The sequence below is a fragment of the Bacillus rossius genome, chromosome 2 (genome assembly GCF_032445375.1).
Source record: "Bacillus rossius redtenbacheri isolate Brsri chromosome 2, Brsri_v3, whole genome shotgun sequence".
Lineage (NCBI taxonomy): Eukaryota > Metazoa > Arthropoda > Insecta > Phasmatodea > Bacillidae > Bacillus > Bacillus rossius.
In genome coordinates this window covers 132,212,995-132,235,528 of record NC_086331.1, presented here as the reverse complement: position 1 = coordinate 132,235,528, position 22,534 = coordinate 132,212,995, and the positions used below count along the sequence as shown (strand labels likewise).

The 22,534-nt window shown below is 35.5% G+C and overlaps 1 protein-coding gene across 1 annotated transcript in view; it reads right to left on the bottom strand.

Annotated features, from left to right (window-relative positions):
• The window catches only part of LOC134529851 (delta-1-pyrroline-5-carboxylate dehydrogenase, mitochondrial), a 54,483-nt gene that overhangs the window by 8,638 nt on the left and 23,311 nt on the right, over nt 1-22,534 (bottom strand). The window contains exons 5-10 of the mRNA XM_063364363.1: nt 15,693-15,907; nt 6,154-6,325; nt 5,476-5,663; nt 2,530-2,752; nt 1,042-1,220; nt 344-532 (exon numbers count right to left, since the gene is read on the bottom strand). Of these exons, the coding sequence (XP_063220433.1) occupies nt 344-532; nt 1,042-1,220; nt 2,530-2,752; nt 5,476-5,663; nt 6,154-6,325; nt 15,693-15,907 (1,166 nt within the window). The remainder of the gene's footprint in view (nt 1-343; nt 533-1,041; nt 1,221-2,529; nt 2,753-5,475; nt 5,664-6,153; nt 6,326-15,692; nt 15,908-22,534) is intronic.

The window sequence follows — 22,534 nt, the reverse complement described above, 5'->3', positions numbered from 1 at the left end:
GGAAGATTGGAAAATTAGTTATTTTTACGAAAATACTCTACGAACAAACGTATTTGACTACCGATTTTTGATTAACGCTGTTTTACTTGAAAAAACTAGGGCATTACTTCGAGGGTGGGTGTCTAGATAGTCAGGATAAAAAAATTTTAATCGGTTTATTTACCAACATTGCTTTAACCACTGGCGGACTCCTTGTCAGTCATTACCCCAGATAACCGGGAGTCTACTGTATTTGTCAAGCATGAAATTATTGTCCTCTCTGTCAATTATCGAGCGGTATAGATCCCTACTTTACTCAACTCAACACACCCTCATAATCTTGTAATAAAGAGCACATACTTACTCATCTTCAGCAAACACAGCACCAGTAAGAGCGTATGGTGTGGAACTACCAACTAATTTCAGTGTCTCTTCAACATCACCGTCCTTGTAGGGGTAAACAGTCAGGACAGGCCCAAAGATTTCTTCAAGCATGATTCGATCCATAGGGTTTTTAGTCTCCACAATTGTTGGTTGGACAAAATAGCCCGTTCTGAAAATTATTTTAAAAGCAAACAATATATACTTATAGTCTATGCTAAACAAATACGCTTACTGATGAAAGAAATTATCTAAGAGACATACAGAATATATTTGGTCACCTTTGAGTTATAAACATAATAAAATATATACTATTTAATTTACTGTGGTCAATGGATTTTTTTGACCATTAAAAACAGCAGCACTCCTATAATAGACACTAGCAGCTTCATGATATCCTGCAGCTGAAGTAGTTCCGTGACTAGTTCTTGCAAGCCACAAATAATAGTGTAGTAACAACACTAAACTGCAGTTGACAGAGAGAGAACGTGTACAATGCTTCAGCTCCTGTTAACTAAATCATACACAGAAAATTCAGGTAAAAGAAGCCACTTACACCATCTAAAATAATAGTTACACTGCGAGTACTTCAGAGACCGTCCATACGATGGTCGCCATCATAGAAATTCTATTACCCTATCCTATAAAAGCAATCAAAAAGTAAGTAAAAACATGACTTACCTGGAATCACATTGTCCACCACCAATGACTTTAAGGTTTTCAGAATTATTTGCATGCTCTATGTAGCTTGAGATCCTTTTGAAAGCCTTTTCATCAATAACTGCACCCATGAAAGTGTCAAATTCCATTGGGTCAGCAACTTTTAACTGTTTTAGATTATCCAACAGTCCTTCTTTTATCTACAAGGAAAGCAAATAAAAAATTTTAAACAGTGTTACTAAAATATTTATTCTAATAAAATATTTTAATTACTTATCTTTGAATTTAATCTTCCAGTTAAGTGGTTAGTGAAAATTTAATGTGTGAAAGTATCTCGTAGCCAGACTACAATGGTGAGACCTCTAAAATACATTTTTCAGTTCAAAATAGGGGCACAACAGCATTGGCATAGGCTAATCTATGTTGGGGGAGAGAGAAGAACCGAAAGATGCCATCTGGTTTTCTTTCAACTATGAGTTACAAATTACAAAATATGTAAATATGCTTCTCTCATCTTTAAAATTTTACACAATGTTTGTTATGTCTTGGAAGAAAGAGAAGTTAGACAAAATTTTCACTAACAGTTTTGATCTACCGCTTCAAGATGTCGCACTTCTATGACATTGACAGCCATGTTGTTTTATGTTTACTGAAGATTACCACCATAAGCAAATAACAGTTGTGTCTGACTTTTAAAGCCATAAATATACACGTGATCTTGCAAAAAAAAAAGTTTATTATGTATTTCTTTGCACGCATGCCTTAACTGATTCAGCGAATATCATGAACAACAAATTGTGTCAGCATTATTATTGCCATAAAACTGGAAATTTCTTTAAAGCTGTGGATAACTGCAAGACATGTGACGTGGCAAAACATTTTTATTCCTCATATTGCACCATCAACAATCATATTGAACAGAGAAAAAATTGAAGAATATGACAAAAAACTACATCTGGACAGAAAAAAATAATCTCTGGTTTAATTTTATCGAATCCTTTTCATATTTTCAAGATATTTTTTAAATGTGTTTTTTTGATTACTCTGATTTAACATTATTTACATAACCTAGCAGTTTTAGTGTTAAATCTATAGAAACAAACCAGTTGTAACATTGCGATAATAGTTCATATAGCTAATGAGTCCAGTGACAGTATTTTCTGTGTGTGATTGTTTGAAGTTAAAACTTTTGCATTTCGTCAGAATTCAGCATACTACCTATAGAAGAACAATTTGACTCCATAAATAAATGTGGTGAGTTGCAATATTAACGTGATGTGTAAGCTTATTTATATGAGTTGAATTCATAGTCTGTGTGCATAATGGTGCAAACTGATTGGCTACAAAAAAAAATATGTACTGTTCAGCAATATGCAAAGTTAATGTCACTATCCATTTGAATTTTTAGACAACACAAAAAACTCAACTACAAATTTATTTTGAAACAGCCCTATTTCACATTACTGATCTATTTATTAGCCTCAAAAGAGAATAAAAATGAAATGTTACCTTTGGCCAGAGAGATTCCGGAACATACATTCGTGAGCACGCTGAACACTTCTGACCACAGTACTCAAAAGCTGCCCGAAGTGTGTTCATCACAACGCTTGTCACATCAGCAGAAGGGTGAACAAAATGATAGTTTTTGCCACCACATTCTCCAACCAGTCTAGGATAGTTACGGTATTTACTAATGTTGAGTCCAACTCTAGACCATAGCCAGTTGAATGTTCTGCAACACAGATTTACTTTCATTGAGACTAATCATTGCACTAATATTGCAACAGACAATTTTATTTTCAACAAATAAACAACAAAATGAATACAATACTATACAGATAAATTTATTTCATTTCATGGGGTTTTACGTCTCAATACTAACGACAATGGTATCTTTAAGATTATAATGGGGTCCAAACCATTTGAGTGTTAACTCTCAATGCTGATAAGGGAGAATCATGTCAGGATTTAAGGGTTGCAATGAACATTGAGTGACAGATAAATTAGAAACTCAAAACTGTTAAAGAGTGTTTTAAAAGAAATGTCAAGTGGTATATACCATTGTCATGAACAGAAAGACTTAGTGATCAGTACTGCAAGTTAGTTAAACATATGTCTAAAAGATGTATTGTTGGTTGTACAAAGATATATTGAGAAAGACCTATACTAGAAATAAAATTAATTAGGACCTGAGTTTTTGTTTTTGCAGATGTTTGAGAAATATTAGAAGTATGCCTGTTTATCCAGTCAATGCCTGGAATATTAAAATCATCCATAATAAGAACATCATTATGATAATTTGCAAATTAATTGGTTACATCCTCAAAGTAGGAATCTTAATTATAAGGTGAGGTTTGAGGGGGAATATGAATGAATGTTTCCAAAAGTTAAAAACTTGGATTATGAAAATTTTATTTTGTCTCAGAGAGCCTCAATTCTTTAATAATCAAAAATATTTACGGGCAGTACCGAATTACGCTCGTTGACAGCAATTATTATTACTCCTCCACCTCTATCCATAAGTGCCAGATTGGGATTGCCATCTTTTCTAAATATATAATTTCCATTAAGGTAGTGAGAGTTTATACTGTACTGATGTTTCAGTACTCAGAATGTGAAAGGTTATCAAAAGATTTTATTTAGTTTTCAAACCTCTAACATTGTGATAGTAAATGTCACACAAAATAGACAAGCAAGATAAACGATAAACGATGGGGTCAGAGGGCCCCCCCACGGACTGATATGGAATGACCTTGACGATAAAGAAACCTAATTTATTTCCAAGGTCTTAATAGATGCCTGCAGCTTTGAGAGGATTGTGTAATCAAGATTGGATGTTTGGCTTCTGGTTTGATCACAACCAGATTATTTGTTGATTTTGGAGTCTACCATGAAACTGTGATTAAGCAACCACAGGACCAAAACACAGTGTTATTGAGCCTACCATAATCATTTTCGTGAACTGCTGCATAAAAATAAGCATAAGTATCATATATGTTGTTCAGCTAGACTACTGAAAGATAGGATATATCAAGTTCACTTTTTATGCAGGAAGTGATGTCACTTTCAGAGACTGAAGGATCAAATCAGTGCCTTAGATTTAAACTGCCTAGGGTTGGATATGGTTTTCAATGTGGTTCTAACTCCAATTTGCATTTTTTCTTTTCTTTCTAACGGGCGTGGCAATTTTTGAGTTGTTTTTAGTTTCTTGGCAATATCTTACTTCTGTGAAACCTTTTTTTTTGTCTTGATGGGGTTCAGATGGATCTCTGGTTTAGTTCAACACTGCATGATTGATCGGAGCTGATGTACTTTGAACTGGAGGATTTTGTACATCTTTGAAGCTCTGACGACCCTGTGGTGATGATGTCAACCATCCGTTGTTCACTGACCTACTGATCGGTACTTGTTGTGTAACTCGATTGTAGGTCACCAAGTTCATCAAGTTTCTACCGAGTTACTGCAGCAGCAGTAAGCTGCGATAATTCACTTTTGGTGTCGTTTAATAAAGTTTTTAGGACACAGTTTTCACTTCTTAATTCCTCCATTTGGCCTGTCAGGAATTCTAGTTAGCGCCATTTTTTCCAATAAAATTTCAGAACACCAATTTCACATGCAAGTGTACATATCTTGAAAAACATTTAAGTCGGAGCCTTTTGCAGCAGCTGACATGGGTTTATATTATTTATCATTGGAAGAGTTTGATACAACAGAAGAATTTGGTTTCATTGATTTAGTTGTTTGGCATTCAGGGCATAAATAAGTCTTTAAGCCATTATTAATATTTAGATTCCCTGTTTGCTCAGTACAGCTTTAATGACATTTAGCTAAGGAGCAGCCAGTGGCATTTACCTTTTGTTATTTGTATTGCAAACACAACATATTAAAATATTTCAGTTATAAATTCACGGAAATATTGTGCATAGTCACACACGCTTACGTTGAACATGCAACACCAATAACTGATGTGAGCGAATTGCATAAGAACATACGAGTAGCAACCTGCCCGAAACACGTCCAACTCGCACAGAGAATGTCCGTTAACTGGATTAAAAATTAAAAACTTATTCAAGCAAAAGTGGTTATGTGTAATATCTGCATGTATGCTCATAAGTGTGTAAGAATCAAAGATGTCACTCAAAAATACACTTATTTTATTCTTTTTTAGAAAAAAAAAACTTTAAAATAAATTGTAATACCTTATTCAAATGTGGATATGCCATACTCAAATAAACCATACGTTCTCATTATATACATAGTAATATCCCAACCTAAGAAAGGCACTAAAATATGAATTACTGGTAACTCATGCATATTTCAGAATTCTTGTCTAAATACATAAATCCCCACCAACATGATAATTTTTAACAATTAAATGAATGATTGCTGAGGTCATGCAAGAACAATACCCAAAAGACTAGCTAAAAAAAGGAAGAAAACGAAGTCAAAACTTACGGCACGGATCCAGTGAAGTTGATGCCTGACAAGAGAGGCGATGTAGTAATTGCTTCTCCAAACACAGGACCATCCGCAGGAACAAAGTTGACTATTCCTGCAGGAAGACCTGCTTCGTGGACTGCTTTGAAAATTATATAACTCGACAACATTGCAGTGTCTGAAGGCTTCCACACCACACCATTACCCTTCAATACAAAACAAGCTGCATAGTAAACACAATAAACAATAAACACCACAAAGATGCATGCTAATTAAATATGTATGAATTTGGTATGATGATGTTCCAGGTAAATCATGTATTTGAACCAAAATATTTACTATAAAGATAGTATGTCTTTGTTACAACGGTTTGTTTAAAAAATCATTTTATATGAAAACTATTATTATTTCTTAAATCATATTTTGCCATCTAAGAATGTTTTTATTATCTGAAAAACATTTTCTTCTAAAAATTTTCTAGTAAAAGTAAGGTTCAAACAGAAAATGCAGACAAAATGCCTCATTACTATCATGTACATCATAAATGAGAGTTTCAAATAAATAATGTATAGAAATGGCCCTATACCACTTAACATTCAAACTGACCTACTTAAAATATTAATTATTTTTGTTGTTTCTGTAATATAGCAAATTAATATCATGGTAGATGCATTCACAAATGTATAATGTGCTTACCATAAGGGCCGGAGTGTATGCCAAATTGCCCCCTATTGCTGTAAAGTTAAATGGTGAGATGGCTGCGATAAAACCATCAATGCCTCTGAACCTCGTGGAGTTCAATGTCACTTTAGGATCCTCACTGATAAGCTGGCATTTACTGACTTCTTTGACAGCATGAACATTAAACCTGCAAGCAAAAGAAAATCATTATCAGCACCAAATGTTCACAATGAAAGATTAGCAAAACTATTCCCATGGAAATTCACTGCGCCCTCCCATCCCAATAATCATTTTGGATATACAGTTGACTTCCGATAGTCCGTCATCCAACAGTCCAGGCTTCAGCCAACAACACAGCGAGTTCAAGTTAAATTTCATTTTCAGCTAAGGTCGAAAATGCTGAATGGCAGTCTGAAGAGCTCCCCACTACTCTGGGATCAGTCGGGAGAATTCGTTTTGGTTTGGGATCACTCGGAAGTGATCGGTGCGGGCTTAGTGTTTCTCCAGCAGAAATGGGCAGTTGTCGATAGCAAATTTACTTTCAGCCTGCATGTATGTTGAAATGTTTATCCTTATGTTCCTGCTAAACAATATTTGCTTCCAAACACCATCTCAAAAGATGTATTTGCTCTAGAACTTAGCGTTTAGCGATTGCAGGAGATGCTGCCAGATAATTGGGCACCTACACGTGCCTTATTGTCTACCATACATTCTGATTCGGCATATATATTGAGGGCGTACCGGTGTTGAGGTGAGAATATCGGTGGAAATTAATGGGCGCCACCACGTGAGTGGGCACGTGGACCCGGCTGAAAGACTCTAACTCAGGGCGTTACGTGGCCCGTGTGCGGCGAGATATTAGCCCTCCAGATGTTCTACGCAGCTCCTGTCCCTAACCAAGCCTGCTCTCAGCGTCGGGCACGCTTCTAATTACCGCAGTGGGCTCTCAGGGCGTCCCACACGCCGCTGAACAGGTTAAGGACCCACGTGGCCCCCCGAACACAAAACACGTAACTCAGTTAATTGGTTTTTATTTTACTCACGGTACACGTCCTTACACGATCCTCCGTTGATACAGCTTTAAACGCCCGAGGCACGAATTAGATTAGGGGAGGAGGCGAACCACGCACGTGGTCGCCTCAAGCCATTACTTAATACACCGATGAGCTAAAAACTCCGAAGAGTGAAAAATTATTACTTAAGCAGTCTCCCCGACCGAGAGAGGCCCCGAGGATGAAAAAAGAAAGCGATTTGAATAAATTAATTTACAGAATTACTAATCGGTGAACCAACGGTGATGTCCTCGGGGTGTCTGCAGAGACGTCCGCTCTCGGCCGGCTGTAGAAGGAGACTGGGCTGAGCTCATGGCTTGCGGCAGGCAACATGGCGCCCCTTCGCGCCGAACACAATTACCGTTACAACTTAGCTGTAGCGTGCCCCGGGTTACTATTAGAAAATACATAAATCCTTTTACAATAATTATTAAATTACTTCCATGTCCAGACCGTCTGTAATAATTACTTATAAACATAAAACAGGGTTCAAATGAGTTTCATGCTAGTTCCTCCGTCGCCCGCTAGGGAGCGTCCTTGTTCGTGCTTGGACTTATAAAATAACAAAAGATCATGAAGTTATTAATTAAAAGACACTCACATGCATAGCCATCGTTACACTGTTTTGGGGCGGAAAGAAAAAGGATTACAATATTAATTAACATATTTAGGGGTGCGGCGCACTGCAGCTAAGCGCCCTCTTGCTGTAGTTCGTGGCGCGCAGTTTGAATCGCACACGGCTACGTACGTCACGGTACAAATGTCTGGTAGGAAAGGTGGTGGGACAGGGAACGGAGGATGATCAGGCTCGTGGGGCGAAGCCCAGGCTGACGTCAATATATATATATATATATGACAATAATTCATGGAATTACAGTCTGATTCAAAGGGATCATTTGTTAATGTGATTACAATATGTTGTTGAAAAGCAAGAATTACAAAAAAAAAAAATATTTTTTTGAATATAATGTTTCTGAATCCCTTAAAATATTAACAGATCATATTATGATTTGCAATTGAGGTGGTTTATGTAAAAGAGACATATGGAGGTAAATCCTGTTTTCATTAATTAAGCAGTAAAGATTTGGTATGCTTACAGCATTTATAAAACAAACTTCTAAATTTTAGACCCCATAATAAAAAATTAAAATTAAATTTCATATTTTATGATATGTCACATACATTATGTTTTGAGAGAAAAATAAAATAAGAACAAAAGAAATAAAACACCTGCATACACCCTTTATAAAGAGATTGATTTTTACGCCCTTTTACAAACATAACTACGTTCTGTAAGTATGTAAGTTTTAACTGGGTATAAATAGAAAATAACTATATATTTTCCTTCCTTGTAACTGTATTCAAAAACTGCAAAATGTAATAAGAGTTAGTATTAAAAATCATGAAAAAAAATATGTATATATCAGTGTTCATAATAAAACACTCAATGAAAACAGTATAAACAGTCATAAAATTTACACATAGTTTTACATAATTCACAGTCTCTCAACATACTCCCAAAATCCAAAAGTCATTCATCATCATCATCACAATACATTTCATCACTTTTTCCCACAGTCCCTTGTTTGAAGCTTGGAATACCAAATCACCACACCACTTTCTAAAAACCCTAGGCTTGTAACATATTTTTCCTTGGCTGCGTTTATTTTGACTTGATCCGCCTTGGTAACAAACTGGTGTGAATCCATGACAATGTATTTTTTTATAAATACACAAAAGGTAAAAAAAAAAAAATTCATTGTGAGTTGTGGCAGTAGCCAGTCCACCTGGGGGTGTAAAAGATAACCTCGATACATCTGTGTGCTTCTATGTGCCACTGACTCCTACTCCTATCCCTTCACTTGCAAGCATCTGAGCTTGTATTGCCTGGCAATGACCACGCAGCAACATTGCCAGAATCCAGTCACTGCCTCGGGCGGACTCGAGACAACCGGCAGTAGCCATCGTGCTGTCCGCCTCGACGGAGCTAACAGCTCGCCAATCATCGGGGGACTCCGCCCAAATGCTGAACAGAGAATGCAAATCTGGACCCAAAAATACTGGACGGTTCAAATTGGCCAGCTAGATTTTCTAAAATTTTTGTAGCTGGCCTTCACTTTTTAAAGATTGGCCATCCCTTATGAAGAGAGATGGAGGAAAGTGCATAGGGTAAAATAAATGGTTTGTGTCTAGCTAAAATCTTTCAGACGATAGATTTACAGAAAAAGACAAATACCACAACTTTACATAATATCAGAAGAAAAAGTAAAAAAATAAAGGTTTCCATTTTTTCACTTACTACCCAATAAACGACAATATAAATTCTCACGGTACAAGACAAAAACTAATACTAAAATAAAATTGACCATGCACAAATCATGTACAGAATATTGAATTCTTGACAGTAAAGTACTTATTAAGACAAACAGAAACATACAAAGCAATTATTTTTTGTATTGCATAACTACTGTCTAGAATAACAATTTTAGACCTTTAAAATAGGCAATTTATTTTATTTATAGATATAGTTTAACGTCTCACAATGCGGCACAATGTTATTTATTAAATATTTTACAAAATACTTACAAATTCTTTGTAAAATCCAAAAGCTAAAGTCTCACACAAACATTCTGTTAAATATGACAAAGTTTAATTTCTTTAGTGTTATATACTTTTTTACCGAATAGTACAAAGGTCAGTGGGCACAATTCAGACAGTGTGACAGTGTGTTAAGGAACACAGATGTAAAAAAAAACTGAAGACTAATAAAAGTCCCCAAGCACTTAGAAAATAGGATGGAGCTATTTGTACTGAAATTCTATCCGAGCTCTGTATGTACATAATATACTAAAATATAAATAACTAAAATTCACAAAAAATTGGACACATATCAATCTTACAATCAATAAAAGAAATTTAAGACTGAAGACGAATAATTTCAACAGCAACTGACTCCAAAAATATGATTGGTGATAAAAAAAATTTTTTTTTTCTTACCACTCAAAAGTTTATTGCTGAGAAACATTGCAAGCAATCTATTTCTTCACTAAATAAATTTTATTTTCATGCTAATAAACAAACATAGGAGTAATTACAGGATGGCCTCTCAATTCAAAATACAAAATTGCAAGTTTTTGTAAAAATTTTCCAGGTTTTGCAATAAGGAATAAACAATTTTTTTTTTTTTTTAATTTTGGTAATATATGATACAAAGCACTAGCACCCACACCCACGCATGCAATAGGCTAATAAGACAGCATGAGTGTTAATAATTGAGGGTACACAAGTTTTTCACAGCTACTGAAAATACAGTGACCCTGAAAAGACAAAGAGCACTGCTTCAAAACTGCAGATACCTTGTGCTTAACAATAACAAAGCTCTGTACCACAGAAAATGTTTCTTAATCAGCATGAATGGAAAGTAAAAAAATATCATATACAGTACAGTTTATCCGAACATCTAAAGGCCCGAAATATTTTAGAAACAACTTAAATTACATTTATTTTTTTATAATTTACTTTGACGGCCGTATATTTTTGCGCAGTTAACACAAAAACTGCTAATCAAGAGAAGAGAGAGAGCTTGGCTAGGTCAGGAACTGGCTGAAGTCCGGAGGGCTAGGAAGTGACTGGGACACTCGTGATGACTCTAGCTGTCAAGCCAGAGTTTGTGTGTATGCATTTCCTGAGCCATGCGAGACTGTACATCAAGCAATGTTGATTGTTCTCCCCCCTCCCTCACTTTTCGGCCAAAATTTTCAATGTCTGAGAACTGGCAAGACATGCTATCATCACGTCTATCTTGACAGGTTTTGTGATGCATGAAGTGCGTAATCCATACAAACCTCACTTTGAAATGTGCCCCAACAAAGTTGTCTTTGCGTGCACATTCACGCACTATTAACAGCAACATTTCATGCATAACACTGCAACTAATGTTTTGCAATTAGTGCACGTACTGTAGCAATCCATCTTAGATTTGTGAAGTTTTCTGTGCGACAGCATCTGAGCTTCCCTCCTTCGCAAATTTTTGTCAAAATATCTTTTGCCTTAGGAAAATGTAAGTTACAAAAGAGGGAGACAGTAGTGGGTGACTGACTGACCCCCCTTCCTCACGTGGTAATAAAGTAGGACCGGCTGAAAATGTTAACAAATCAGACCTATATTTACTAAATAGGTGTGTGTATGGATTGAAGAAAAAAGAAAACTCCTAGCAGTAACTTATCTTTGTCATGGGATGACACAGCTACATCTGATAGTGACTATCTCTACGTTATTAAGTACAATCATCTCGCATTATCGTAATTGTTTCATTTTACATATGATTAGGCCTAATATTTTTAGGCATTATATTACTAAATTTAATTGAACACAGCATTACCAATGTTAAAAGGCACATTAGTGTGGAAGGTTTATCAGCTGGCCTCAACACACAGCTGCCAATATATGTAACAAGGGCATGGTGACGTGAGTCAGAATGACTGATTTGACAGTTTATTAATAAACGATTGACAACACGGCTGTCGCAGTAGTTTCTTACACAGCTTACCAGTTGGACGCTATTGGTTTGATTTTTAAAAAAATAATAGTGCATACATAAGCCCTACTTTTGTTACAAGAAGCATTAGCTGTAAAAAAATTAATGCAGTGAGCTAGCAGGTTTCTTGCTTGGTTATTTATAACTCTATTGTAATTAGTGATGCACCGATTCTGATACCGATTAACGATAATCGCCGATAATTACATTTTACCGATTAATCGTTATCACCGATTATTTAAATACCGATACCAATGTAAGTTGTATTTTACGCATCCTTTATTTTCTCGTCAGATTTCGTAGACATATTTCGCCGCATATCTTACACCAGATTTTAATTTAAAAAAATTAGGCGCACACTCACTATTTTAATTTAGTATTCATTCCCGCCGCTATTTATTTTGTAAACACGCAACTAAGAACCATAGATACCTGCATACAGATAAAAGTTGTACTGCGAACTTTAGAATAAGACAGCATTAAAGTGGTTACGATTACGATCAGGTTTAGCAGCGCTAGCGATCATAGTGAGAAATAATGAAAACGTCCGAAAGGAGAGAGCGGTTGCTTTAGCACCAAATGTTTGCGAACTTCAGTGTTGGCTAACTTTCCTGTTATTGGCGTCTTTGTTGACATCATATAATCTATGGAAGTATTCCGAAGGTGTTGTGTTTTTAAACGTAAATGTTTATTATTGCGAATGCGTATTTCTGAAAACGAGACTGTTTAAAACAATGGCGACGCGGGAAAAGAGAAGTGAAGTGTGGGAACATTTTACTACAAGCCAAGAAGACAATAGTAAAGCAATATGTTTATATTGTGGTGCTGTAATATCACGTGGTGGTTCTTGCCGATCAAGCTACACAACCACCAACATGTTGCATCATGTTAAGACACGGCATCCTCAGCAATTTGCATTTGCAGAAAGTACAAGCCAGGCGTGTTCTACTGAGAGGGAACATTCGGTTGCTGGCCCTTCTCAGAAGAAAGTTAAAGTAAGTCTACTTCAACCAACACTGCAAGACGTAGTCGAAAAGAAATTACTGTACAATTCCAATGATCCACGAGCTCAGGAATTTACCACATTGATTGCTGAAATGACATGCAACCATATGACATTGTGAATAATGATGGTTTTAGGCGTCTCATGTCTAAAGCAGTTCCGAGATACAACATTCCTTCAAGGAAACACATGGCCGATACAGTAATTCCAAAAATGTATGAGAAAGTGAAAAATAAAGTTAGAGAGAGACTTTCTAATCTTGACAATGTTGCTGTCACAACAGATTTGTGGACAAGTGAGGCTTCGTCTCAGATGAATGATTTCATTAGTGTCACAGCCCATGGAGCAGAGCTGTCTCAGAAGGTACATTTCTGCCTTGAAGTTTTACCTTTTGATGGTGATTTGCACACTGCAGTAAACATTGCAGACAATCTCTTGCACATATTTGAAGACTGGGAGATAGGCAATAAAGTATGTGCAGTTGTTACTGATAATGCATCTAATATGAAATGTGCCGTAAGAGATCACCTCAAACTGCCTAATATTCCATGCTTAGCTCACAGTGTTCAGCTTGTACTCAAAGATGGGCTGCTGAATCAACGTCCAGTTCGTGAACTGCTTGCGGCATTCAGGAGCATTGTAGGGCATTTCATTCATTCAACAGCAGCCAAAAAAATTCTTGTCGATGCACAGAAAAAGTTAAACGAACCTCAGCACGTACTTATTCAAGATATTGCGACACGATGGGACTCTACTCTTCATATGTTACGACGTCTTGTAGAACAGCGTCTTTCCATCACGGTTGCTATCCAAAATTGCTCGAAGTTTAGGTGTCAGATTACAGCTGAAAATTGGTTGCTTGCCGAGCAATTAGTAGATCTTCTTACATACTTTGAAGATGTGACCAAGACAGTCAGCAGTGAAAAAGCATCTGTAGCAGATGCTATACCACTAGTCAACAGCCTAAATCACATGCTGGAAATGAAGATAATGGAGGTTAAAGCCATTAAAGGTGCCACTAAATCTTTTGCAACCGATTTGAAACATTCACTCGGCTCACGTCTTGGTGAATTGGAAAAGACGGAGATTTTCCTAGTAGCTACGATGCTTGATCCTCGTTATAAACACCATCCATTCCAAAATCCTGACAGCATTGAAACAGTGAAAAATAGTTTGAATAATAGCATGACACTGCAAAAATGTGATCAGACTTCTGAGTCAACTGGCACTTCTAGATGTGCCATTTCTTCACTTGGTCCTTCTGCTACACAGAAGGGAATTTGGCAGATGTTCCAGAAAATGGTTGATAAGTCTATAGCTGCTACAACAGCTTCAACTAGGGGTAAGTACCACATACACTGTGCTACAGTCAACAAATCTTATTATTTAATTGCTAAACCAAATATTTGTCATTTTGTAATTTTATTATTTACAGGTAATGTAATTGAAGAACTGGACAGTTACATGAAGCAGCCAACATTCGACCTAGGGACAGACCCGATTGAATTCTGGTTAAAAGATGTAAATTACCCAGGTCTGAAGAAGGCAGCACTGAAAAATCTTATAATACCCCTTGGATCTGTGTGCTCAGAGAGATTGTTTTCATCAGCAGGAAACATTCTCCAAGAGAAGCGCAACAGGATGTTGCCTAAAAAATTAAGAAAGCTTGTTTTTTTTAATTCAAATTTGCCAGTGTTGAATTATGACTACTAAATGTCAACTGCGTGTTTCACATGATATATTTACTTTTAAGAATAAAAATAAATAATATAAGCCTGTGAAGATATTTTAATTCTTAGTATTGCTTGATATATTATTATTTGTTTAATTTAGCTGCTGGAAAATGAAAATATGATAAAATAATCGGTAATCGGTTTGTATCAGTATCGGCCGATGTTTATGTTGGTTATCTGTATCGTTTCGGTAATCGGTAAAGCCTTATCGGTGCATCACTAATTGTAATACTTGGATTTGGCGTGACATAAATGCTCCCCTACCCATTGTATTAGTCTTGAAACTGTTATGGCATATCTTACGTCTCACACTGATTGTGTCTTTTACCTCCTCAGTGGCCTACAGAAACTCAGACTGATAGCGACAAAAACACCTAGTAGAGACTGACCTAATGGCTTTCTAACAAACTGTACAGCGCAGGACTGGTACTGAATAGAGCAAGTGCCTAAGTGGGTTCCCCTTCCCCTCTTCACCAGGGTTGACGTACTGCATCTCTGAGAAGAGGAGAAACATGACACGTCTCGCAACACCCCAGTCCCTGCCAACATGAAACTGTATTGGTTTGCTTCCTGACTATTTTCAGACGCTGCAATGTATATCTAAAATAAAAACTGTGTAAATTCCACACGCAGCATTTTCCCAGGAAAGCGTTAAAATTCAAGACAGTTTCCCTGCTTTTCCCGGGCCTTTCCAATTTCCTGACATTTTCCCGGTTATTCCCATTTTCCCGGTTTGGTGACCACCCTGTAATTATGAAATTTCATTGCTGCTTCTAATACTAATCAAAACCACCTCATCTGAAACAGAGATATTATGCATCTGTAAAGCACGAGTATGATATTCTGCAATTAATTATATATTAGCGTGAACTAACTCAGATCAGGCATGCTGCCAGATTTTAAATGCACTTACATTGACCACATTTATATTGCATTTCTCTTGTTGCTTAGCTGATGCGACCTCTTAACACACTGCTAACAGAGCATCAAATATATTATTAAATGCATCCTTAGAATCAACATCTTAAATGGATAATCAAACAGAAATTAATTAATTTCTTAAAAAACTACTTTTAAATGAACGCCGCTCCAAAATAATTTTTAACTATCATATTTAGAAATGCTTATGGGTATTTGGTAGGTGGTAGTGAAACTTTGTCAAAAACTGTGAATCTTTTAAAATTAAAATAACCAAGGTGCACAAAATACTAAATGTCTTGCACCATTACCTGAAAAAATCTACCAGTTCCGCAGCAGAATCAATTTCCGCTTGAATAACTGTTTTCGACTGCCCCAGCATGGTCGCAGCATTTAACTGCATGCGATATTTTGTACTTATAAGTTCGGCTGCTTTTAGCCAAATGTTTATCCGTTCGGACAGCGGTGTGCGATCCCAGACTTTCTGGGCATCTGTCGCTGTAGAAATAGCTTTGCGAACAATTTCCTGAAAATAAAAACAATTAATAATCAGAGGTTCTCGTTAGCTTCTGCAGAAGGGGAAGGGGGGGGGGGGGTGTTGTCGTATCTTCCAGGTCAGCCGTGTTTGGGAAGGGACTCCGCCGGAACAATATTGTATATTTAAATACTTGAAACAAGGCTGTTCAAGCATCCTGGAAAAATTAAATAATATACAATTTGGGTAACTGCATGGTTTACTAATGTATTAACACCTATAAATCATACTGTGCAAGTTCAGAAAAAATAGCAAGTACCAACGAGGTACAAAATGTATTTTTGACAACAATGGAATGGGCATTAAAAGAAACAGGACATAAAAAAACTTAACACAACAAAATACAAAAAAATTATAATTTCAGTTAATGACGATGTGGTGGAGAAGCATACCACCATATTTACCTGTAAATCAACAAAATTCTAGCACATTTAACTACACCATTCGTCACACAGCCTCCTGTTCACCCCACTCTAATAAAACCTTGTTCAGGCTGGTGTTCATATTAAAAGTTCTTAGTGTACATGGTGCCTTCTCTTCTCCTGAGGAAAGCCACCTTTGGATCAAAAGCTTGGGATATTTTTGTTGCATTTTTTCCAATTTTTTAATTTTCTGTTTCTTTTAATGTATGTTATATTTATATTGTGCAAAATCATATAAAAAAATGTAATGAAAGAAACATTTTATTTACATGCCTCAGTGTGCTGTTAACACTCACAAGGAGCCAGCCAGGAGCAAAAACCTTTGTGTTATCAGAATGAATTCTACCGGGTTGAAATTGTGTATACTTCTCTCATACAACTGTCCAGTGGCATATACATGATATGTACATCATGTAGGACCAGGAATGGCATATGCTATTTATAATTAAAAAGTATTACAAATATAATTTAAAAATTTTTATTAAATATCAATGTTTTAAAATATTTGGAATATCAATAATACCATTTATATAGTAAAAAATCTGTACTTTGTAAAAATTAATTTAAAAACTTAATCAAACTGCTAATTAAAATGTTTTTAACTCAAATGAGTAATTTTTAAAATTTTTGCACGTGTGTATTTGTCTGTCTATTTGTTCCGGAATTATGTACTAAACACTGTTAGATAAATTTTGATGAAATTTTTATTAGTACATTCTTTGGCTTATATAAACACAGTGATACATTTTCACACAAAATTCCATTTACAAGAGGGTGAAACAAGGATAAGTTTAGTTTATTAGAAAAACTATTTTTTTATTTAATCATGCTGGAGCTCAGTACATTTAGTATTAATAAAAAACTTTCAAATTTAATAAACCCTCTACATCAATTTTTTAAATTCCATCACTAATGGGTTAAAAAGCAGTAAAATGTTTTTTTTACACCAGAAAAACCTTTGTCTCTGAATCTACTAAACATGACGTGAAAAATTTTGACAGAATAGTATCAATAAAAATTAACAAAGAACTGTTTCATCTTACAAAATTTAACTAAGTCAATGAACAGGGAGGATTTAAAGTTTTATAAAGAAAAACTGAACCTTAAAATTTACTAAAACAGATAATAAACAATTTGATATAAGGGAGGTTAGTATGATTTCATCATTAAAAATATATCTCTCAATAATTAAGTAGAAGGTTAGAAATTGAGCATTAATAATTAAAATATCAAAAATTACCAACACCAATTACCAAACTTCAATCCCAGAAGGTAAAAAAGAGGTAAAATGTATTATACAGAAAAAATAGTCTCAGAATCTAACAAAGGAATTTGGCATAGTGCTTCTGCAGCAATTCATCTCATCACCCTATTCCCGTGTGCATAACAGCAATCTTTGTGAATGTAAAGTATGCCATGCTATTGCTAGAGACCTGCAAAATTCGTGGATTAATTCGGTGATAGGCTAGAATTCAAGACAAACACATATACCTCTTAGATAATTTTGCTATTGGATTACTGTTCATCTGGACGAATCTTAACCAGTTATAAAACTTCAACCAAAGAAGGATTGAATCACAGACAAACCAGCTGAGACGACTTACAAGTCGGCAGCCAATGAACTTGCGTTATTTGCCCGAGTGTACAGGGGTGTGTGCAGTCTATCCTGAAGGCCATCGAAACAGCGAATTTTGCAGGTCTCTAGCTATTGTTGTTTGTCAAATCTGGAATGGCAGCACTGTACTTACTAAACCATTTAACGTGTAACGTACAACCAACCCACCACTCGGCTGCATAACAGATTGCTGGTTGCTAGTGTATTTGACTACTAACTCTAAATGTCTACAACCTGCTTTCCTCATAGCGCCTTGACATGATACACAGCACTCTGCTACAATCGTGCGTCTTCTAAGCCACTGGAATGGTGACTAAATGCATGCCAAATTCAAATTTGCAGGATACTGTTTGTACATGTAAATTTTTTACAAGGTTGCATTTCTGGACATTTATTCCGTAACAGAAACGTGTTTTGGCATTTTTTGCCACCCATTAAATTTTCTAATATCCTTTACAGTTTCATAAAGAAATAAAATGATATCCTTGAATCTACTAAAGCAGGAGGTAGATATAAGACAAAGCACTTTTTTGTTAGCAAACACAATATCGCCCAGATTTTATTGACAATTCAAAGTGGAACTATTCCATTGAAAAGGACTATGCGAGTTCACAAACATTTTGCTCAGCAGCCTAGAACGTTGAGTTGAGACGTTGAGTTGCTTTTGCAACAAATTTTATTCACGTTACAGTAGCGGCCGCCATTTCGTTGATAACGGACGTGTCTGTGCATTCTCCTCGCAACTCCTATAGTGTCATGATAGCATTTACTTATCTTGTTCTTCCCGGTAACCGTTCAGTTCTTGATTGTTAACAATCATTGAAGCGTCACCAAAATTCCAGGGATTCCGCAAGTCCATCAAATTTCAGCATGAAACTGTCTGAGAGCTAGCTCAGGACCCCTGCAAGAACATGTTCCAATCCCCGAAAAAAAAAAAAAAAAAGACCAGTCTACTGGAATCTACAGTAAAAAGAAACTTAAGATGGACACAAGTAAACTGGATGATTAATTTAGTCTGGTGAAATCCTTAGATATAAAAACTGATGACCTGAAATCAGAAAACCTAGTTTTAAAGACCTTTCTATTGGACCCTAGAATGAAAACATCCGAGTTTAAACAGGAAAGCACTCCAATAAAACAGGATCTACGAGTGAACAACTTCTCTTCAATATCTTTCAGTCAATCTTTGAAACAAACTGCAGTTACTACAATATCTGAGCATCCATCTACAACTGGCAACAGTGGTATGTTGGAACATGTGGCAACATCTGGCGACAGCAAATCGCCCGCTGACCTACTTATAACTCAGTGGAGTTCGTTTGAGATTGACAGTTCCCTGAACAAACATTATGTAGGCAACCAAGGCTTTACTCTAGTTCCAATGCTCACGCAATCCTAAATACAACATCAATCAAGAGTCAAAACACTTCCGAATGAACGTAAGAAAACACCTATAAAAGCAGGAATTAGGAACTCATCTACACTCAAAAATGTAGCAAAACCAATATTTAAGAAAACGTAAGCTCTTTTCGCTACACGCTTTGAACCTTCCGTACAAGAAAACTAGATTACTGACTATATCATTAACAAACTGAATCTTTCTCAAGTGAAGGTGATTACACTACGCACAAAGTATGACACACGTGCGTCCTTTCAAATCTCAGTCTTAGAAGATCTCTAAAGAATAAACAACTCGGTTGTTTGGTCTAATGGATGTCTCATGAGTAAATTCTACGGGAAAATGCATCCCGAACAAACTGCCAATGCCAGTACAACAAACTGAGCTCTAGTAAACATTAACGGACGTCGGAAGCTATCTCCATCACAATGCCCGGAGGAATGCCAATGATAAATCTATGCCTTGCCCCCAGGAGTGGGAAATAGTTTATCAAAATGTCCACGACCTCATAACTGAATCTAATGAATTTTTAGATAGTGTTGCTCTTACCCAACATAGTAAAATATGCCTCACCGAAACTTGGTTTAACAATTCAAGTATAAACTCACATTACTTTACTGATAAATATCTAATATTTAGAGCTGACAGAAATGCAGATCTCAAAATGATGGAAAGAGGTGGGGGGTGTTTTAATAGCAGTGAAAAAACATATTTTTTTCCATTTGTACCATCACTTTGATCAACCAGGAATTGGAAGCCGTTTGGATAAAAATTCAAACCTCTCATTATAAATATCTTACCCTAAGCAACAACTATCTAACTCCTCAACAACCCCAAACACATATGCTACGTATTTTGAAGTACTTGAAGACAAACTCACTAATTATCAAGATAACATTTTAATAGTTGGTGACTTTCATGTGCCTGAACTTAACACAACCATACCAAGTCATGTGCCTGAACATAACACAACCATACCAAGTCCAAGGCTCAATCCCTAATTAATTTTGCCATCGGTATGAGCATAACTCAATTGTAAAATTGTAATAATACTCAACCACTAAATTCTCTACTTGACTTGTGTTTCACTAATTTACCTGAATGTGTTGTCTCAAAAGCTCAAGATGCTTTAGTCAAAGAATATCTGCCACATCCTACTCTCGATAGTAAAATTATCATGGAAATTTACTTTACATCAAAAAGATTATTTAGGTTTATTTAATGCCATTAGGGATCATGGCTGGTCATATTTCTACACGACAGATGTGAACCTAGTTAATGAATTAAAAAAGTTTATTTGTGTTAATTTAAATACTTTTATTCCCATATCAACATCTCAGTCTTCCAAATTTCCTCAATGGTTCTACAAAAACCTTATTCAAGCATTAAAGTCAAAAAAACATTTTCACAAATTATGTAAAAGAAATAATAACTTATTATATTACATGTCTTATTCCTTTACCACCAAAAAGTTTAAAAAAGTTATCAAAAGAGAGAAAATCAATTGGTCATGTAAAATAAACAATAACATCAAGAAATCACCAAATATTTTTGGCAACATGTCAAAATAATGAAAAACGGTTATCAACGAAATTCATCCTTAAATGTTAATAGGGTTGTTTCAGAAGATCCTGTTCTAATTTAAAATTGTTTTGCCATGTATTTTTTCTAGTATGTATGTATTGCCCAACTCTACGCTTTCCAGTCTGACAGTGAATCCTATCCTTGAATCTATTCCTTTATTTTTCATTTCCGAGAGCTTAGTATTATGGGGCATTAAATCGTGAAAATCGACTAGATTGACAGGACCTGATGGTATACCTAGTGTCATCTTAAAACGATGCTCTCTTCTCTTCATGCCTCTGTTACAACATTTATGTAATACAAGTTTAAAAACTGTAGTTTTTCCCTTACATATACCAATTCACATAAAGGGTGGTAAACTACAAGTTACCAATTATACGCCCATATCCTTGCTTAAGGTTTTTGCTGAAATTTTTAATAAAATTGTGTTCAGGCAACATAATTTCAACCTTAAAAACAGATTATCTGATAGTCAACTTGGTTTCATATATGGGATGTTAATGACAATAAGTTTACTTACCTTCTTAAACCCTATTTATTCTGAAGTAACAAATAGGGATCAAGCTGATGCTTGCTACTTTGACCTTGCCAAAGCATACCAATCATTATTACTTCGAACACTTATAAGATTTGGTGTGTGTGATAAATACATAGGCTGGCTCTCTAATTATGCTTATTTTTTTAATACACAACCAGAACTCCTCTTAATATCAAACTCCATCTTGTGTTCCTCAAGGCGGTATTCTATCTCCTTTATTGTTTAATATCTTTATTGATGACATTACTTTGGTGTTAAATTACTCCACTGGTCTGTTATTCGCTGAAGACCTTAAAAACTATGTACTACTGATTGTGATTGTCAGCTACTTCAGCAGAAAATTTCTGAAATCTCTTACCTGGTGTATATCTGATTTGGTTACTCTTAATAAAGATGAAACACAAGTTATATCCTACACTAGGAAACTATAGCCTTTTTGGTTTGATTACAAGCTTGAGAATTCAATCATAACAAACACTTCTTATATTAAATATCTTGGCATTATACTCAACTCTATATTATATTTTCATCTATATGTTAACTCTGAAGTTCCTAACTCTCACAGAACCCTAGCTTTGATTAAATACATTACTTACTAAGCTTCTGATTCTATCTACTTACATTTTATGATACATCAGTTAGAACTAAACTTGAATATAGACTCCTCCAACAGTGATAAACTTGAAAACATACAATATAAATATCTTGAAATTATGAATTAAAAGCATTTCTCAAAACCTTTTTAACTTCCCTTAGTTGAACGCAAAACGCTACTACACTCTCTCTATGTCCGTAACCGCTATAGTTCTAAGATAAACAGTTATTATTTCCTTGAAAATTCTGGGCTCAGAGTACCTCAATTTAATAGTCGCTCACAAACATTACTTCATAGTCTAACAGTTTCAATGATATTTTATACAGATTAATTAATAACTTCAACAACATAGATACACACGCCAATCTTTTTGACACCAAATTAGGCTTAAAAAAATTAAGTAATTTGTTTACTTAAATAAAAATTTCAATCAGGCTTTGTTTATTAGGAAATATATAACTATTT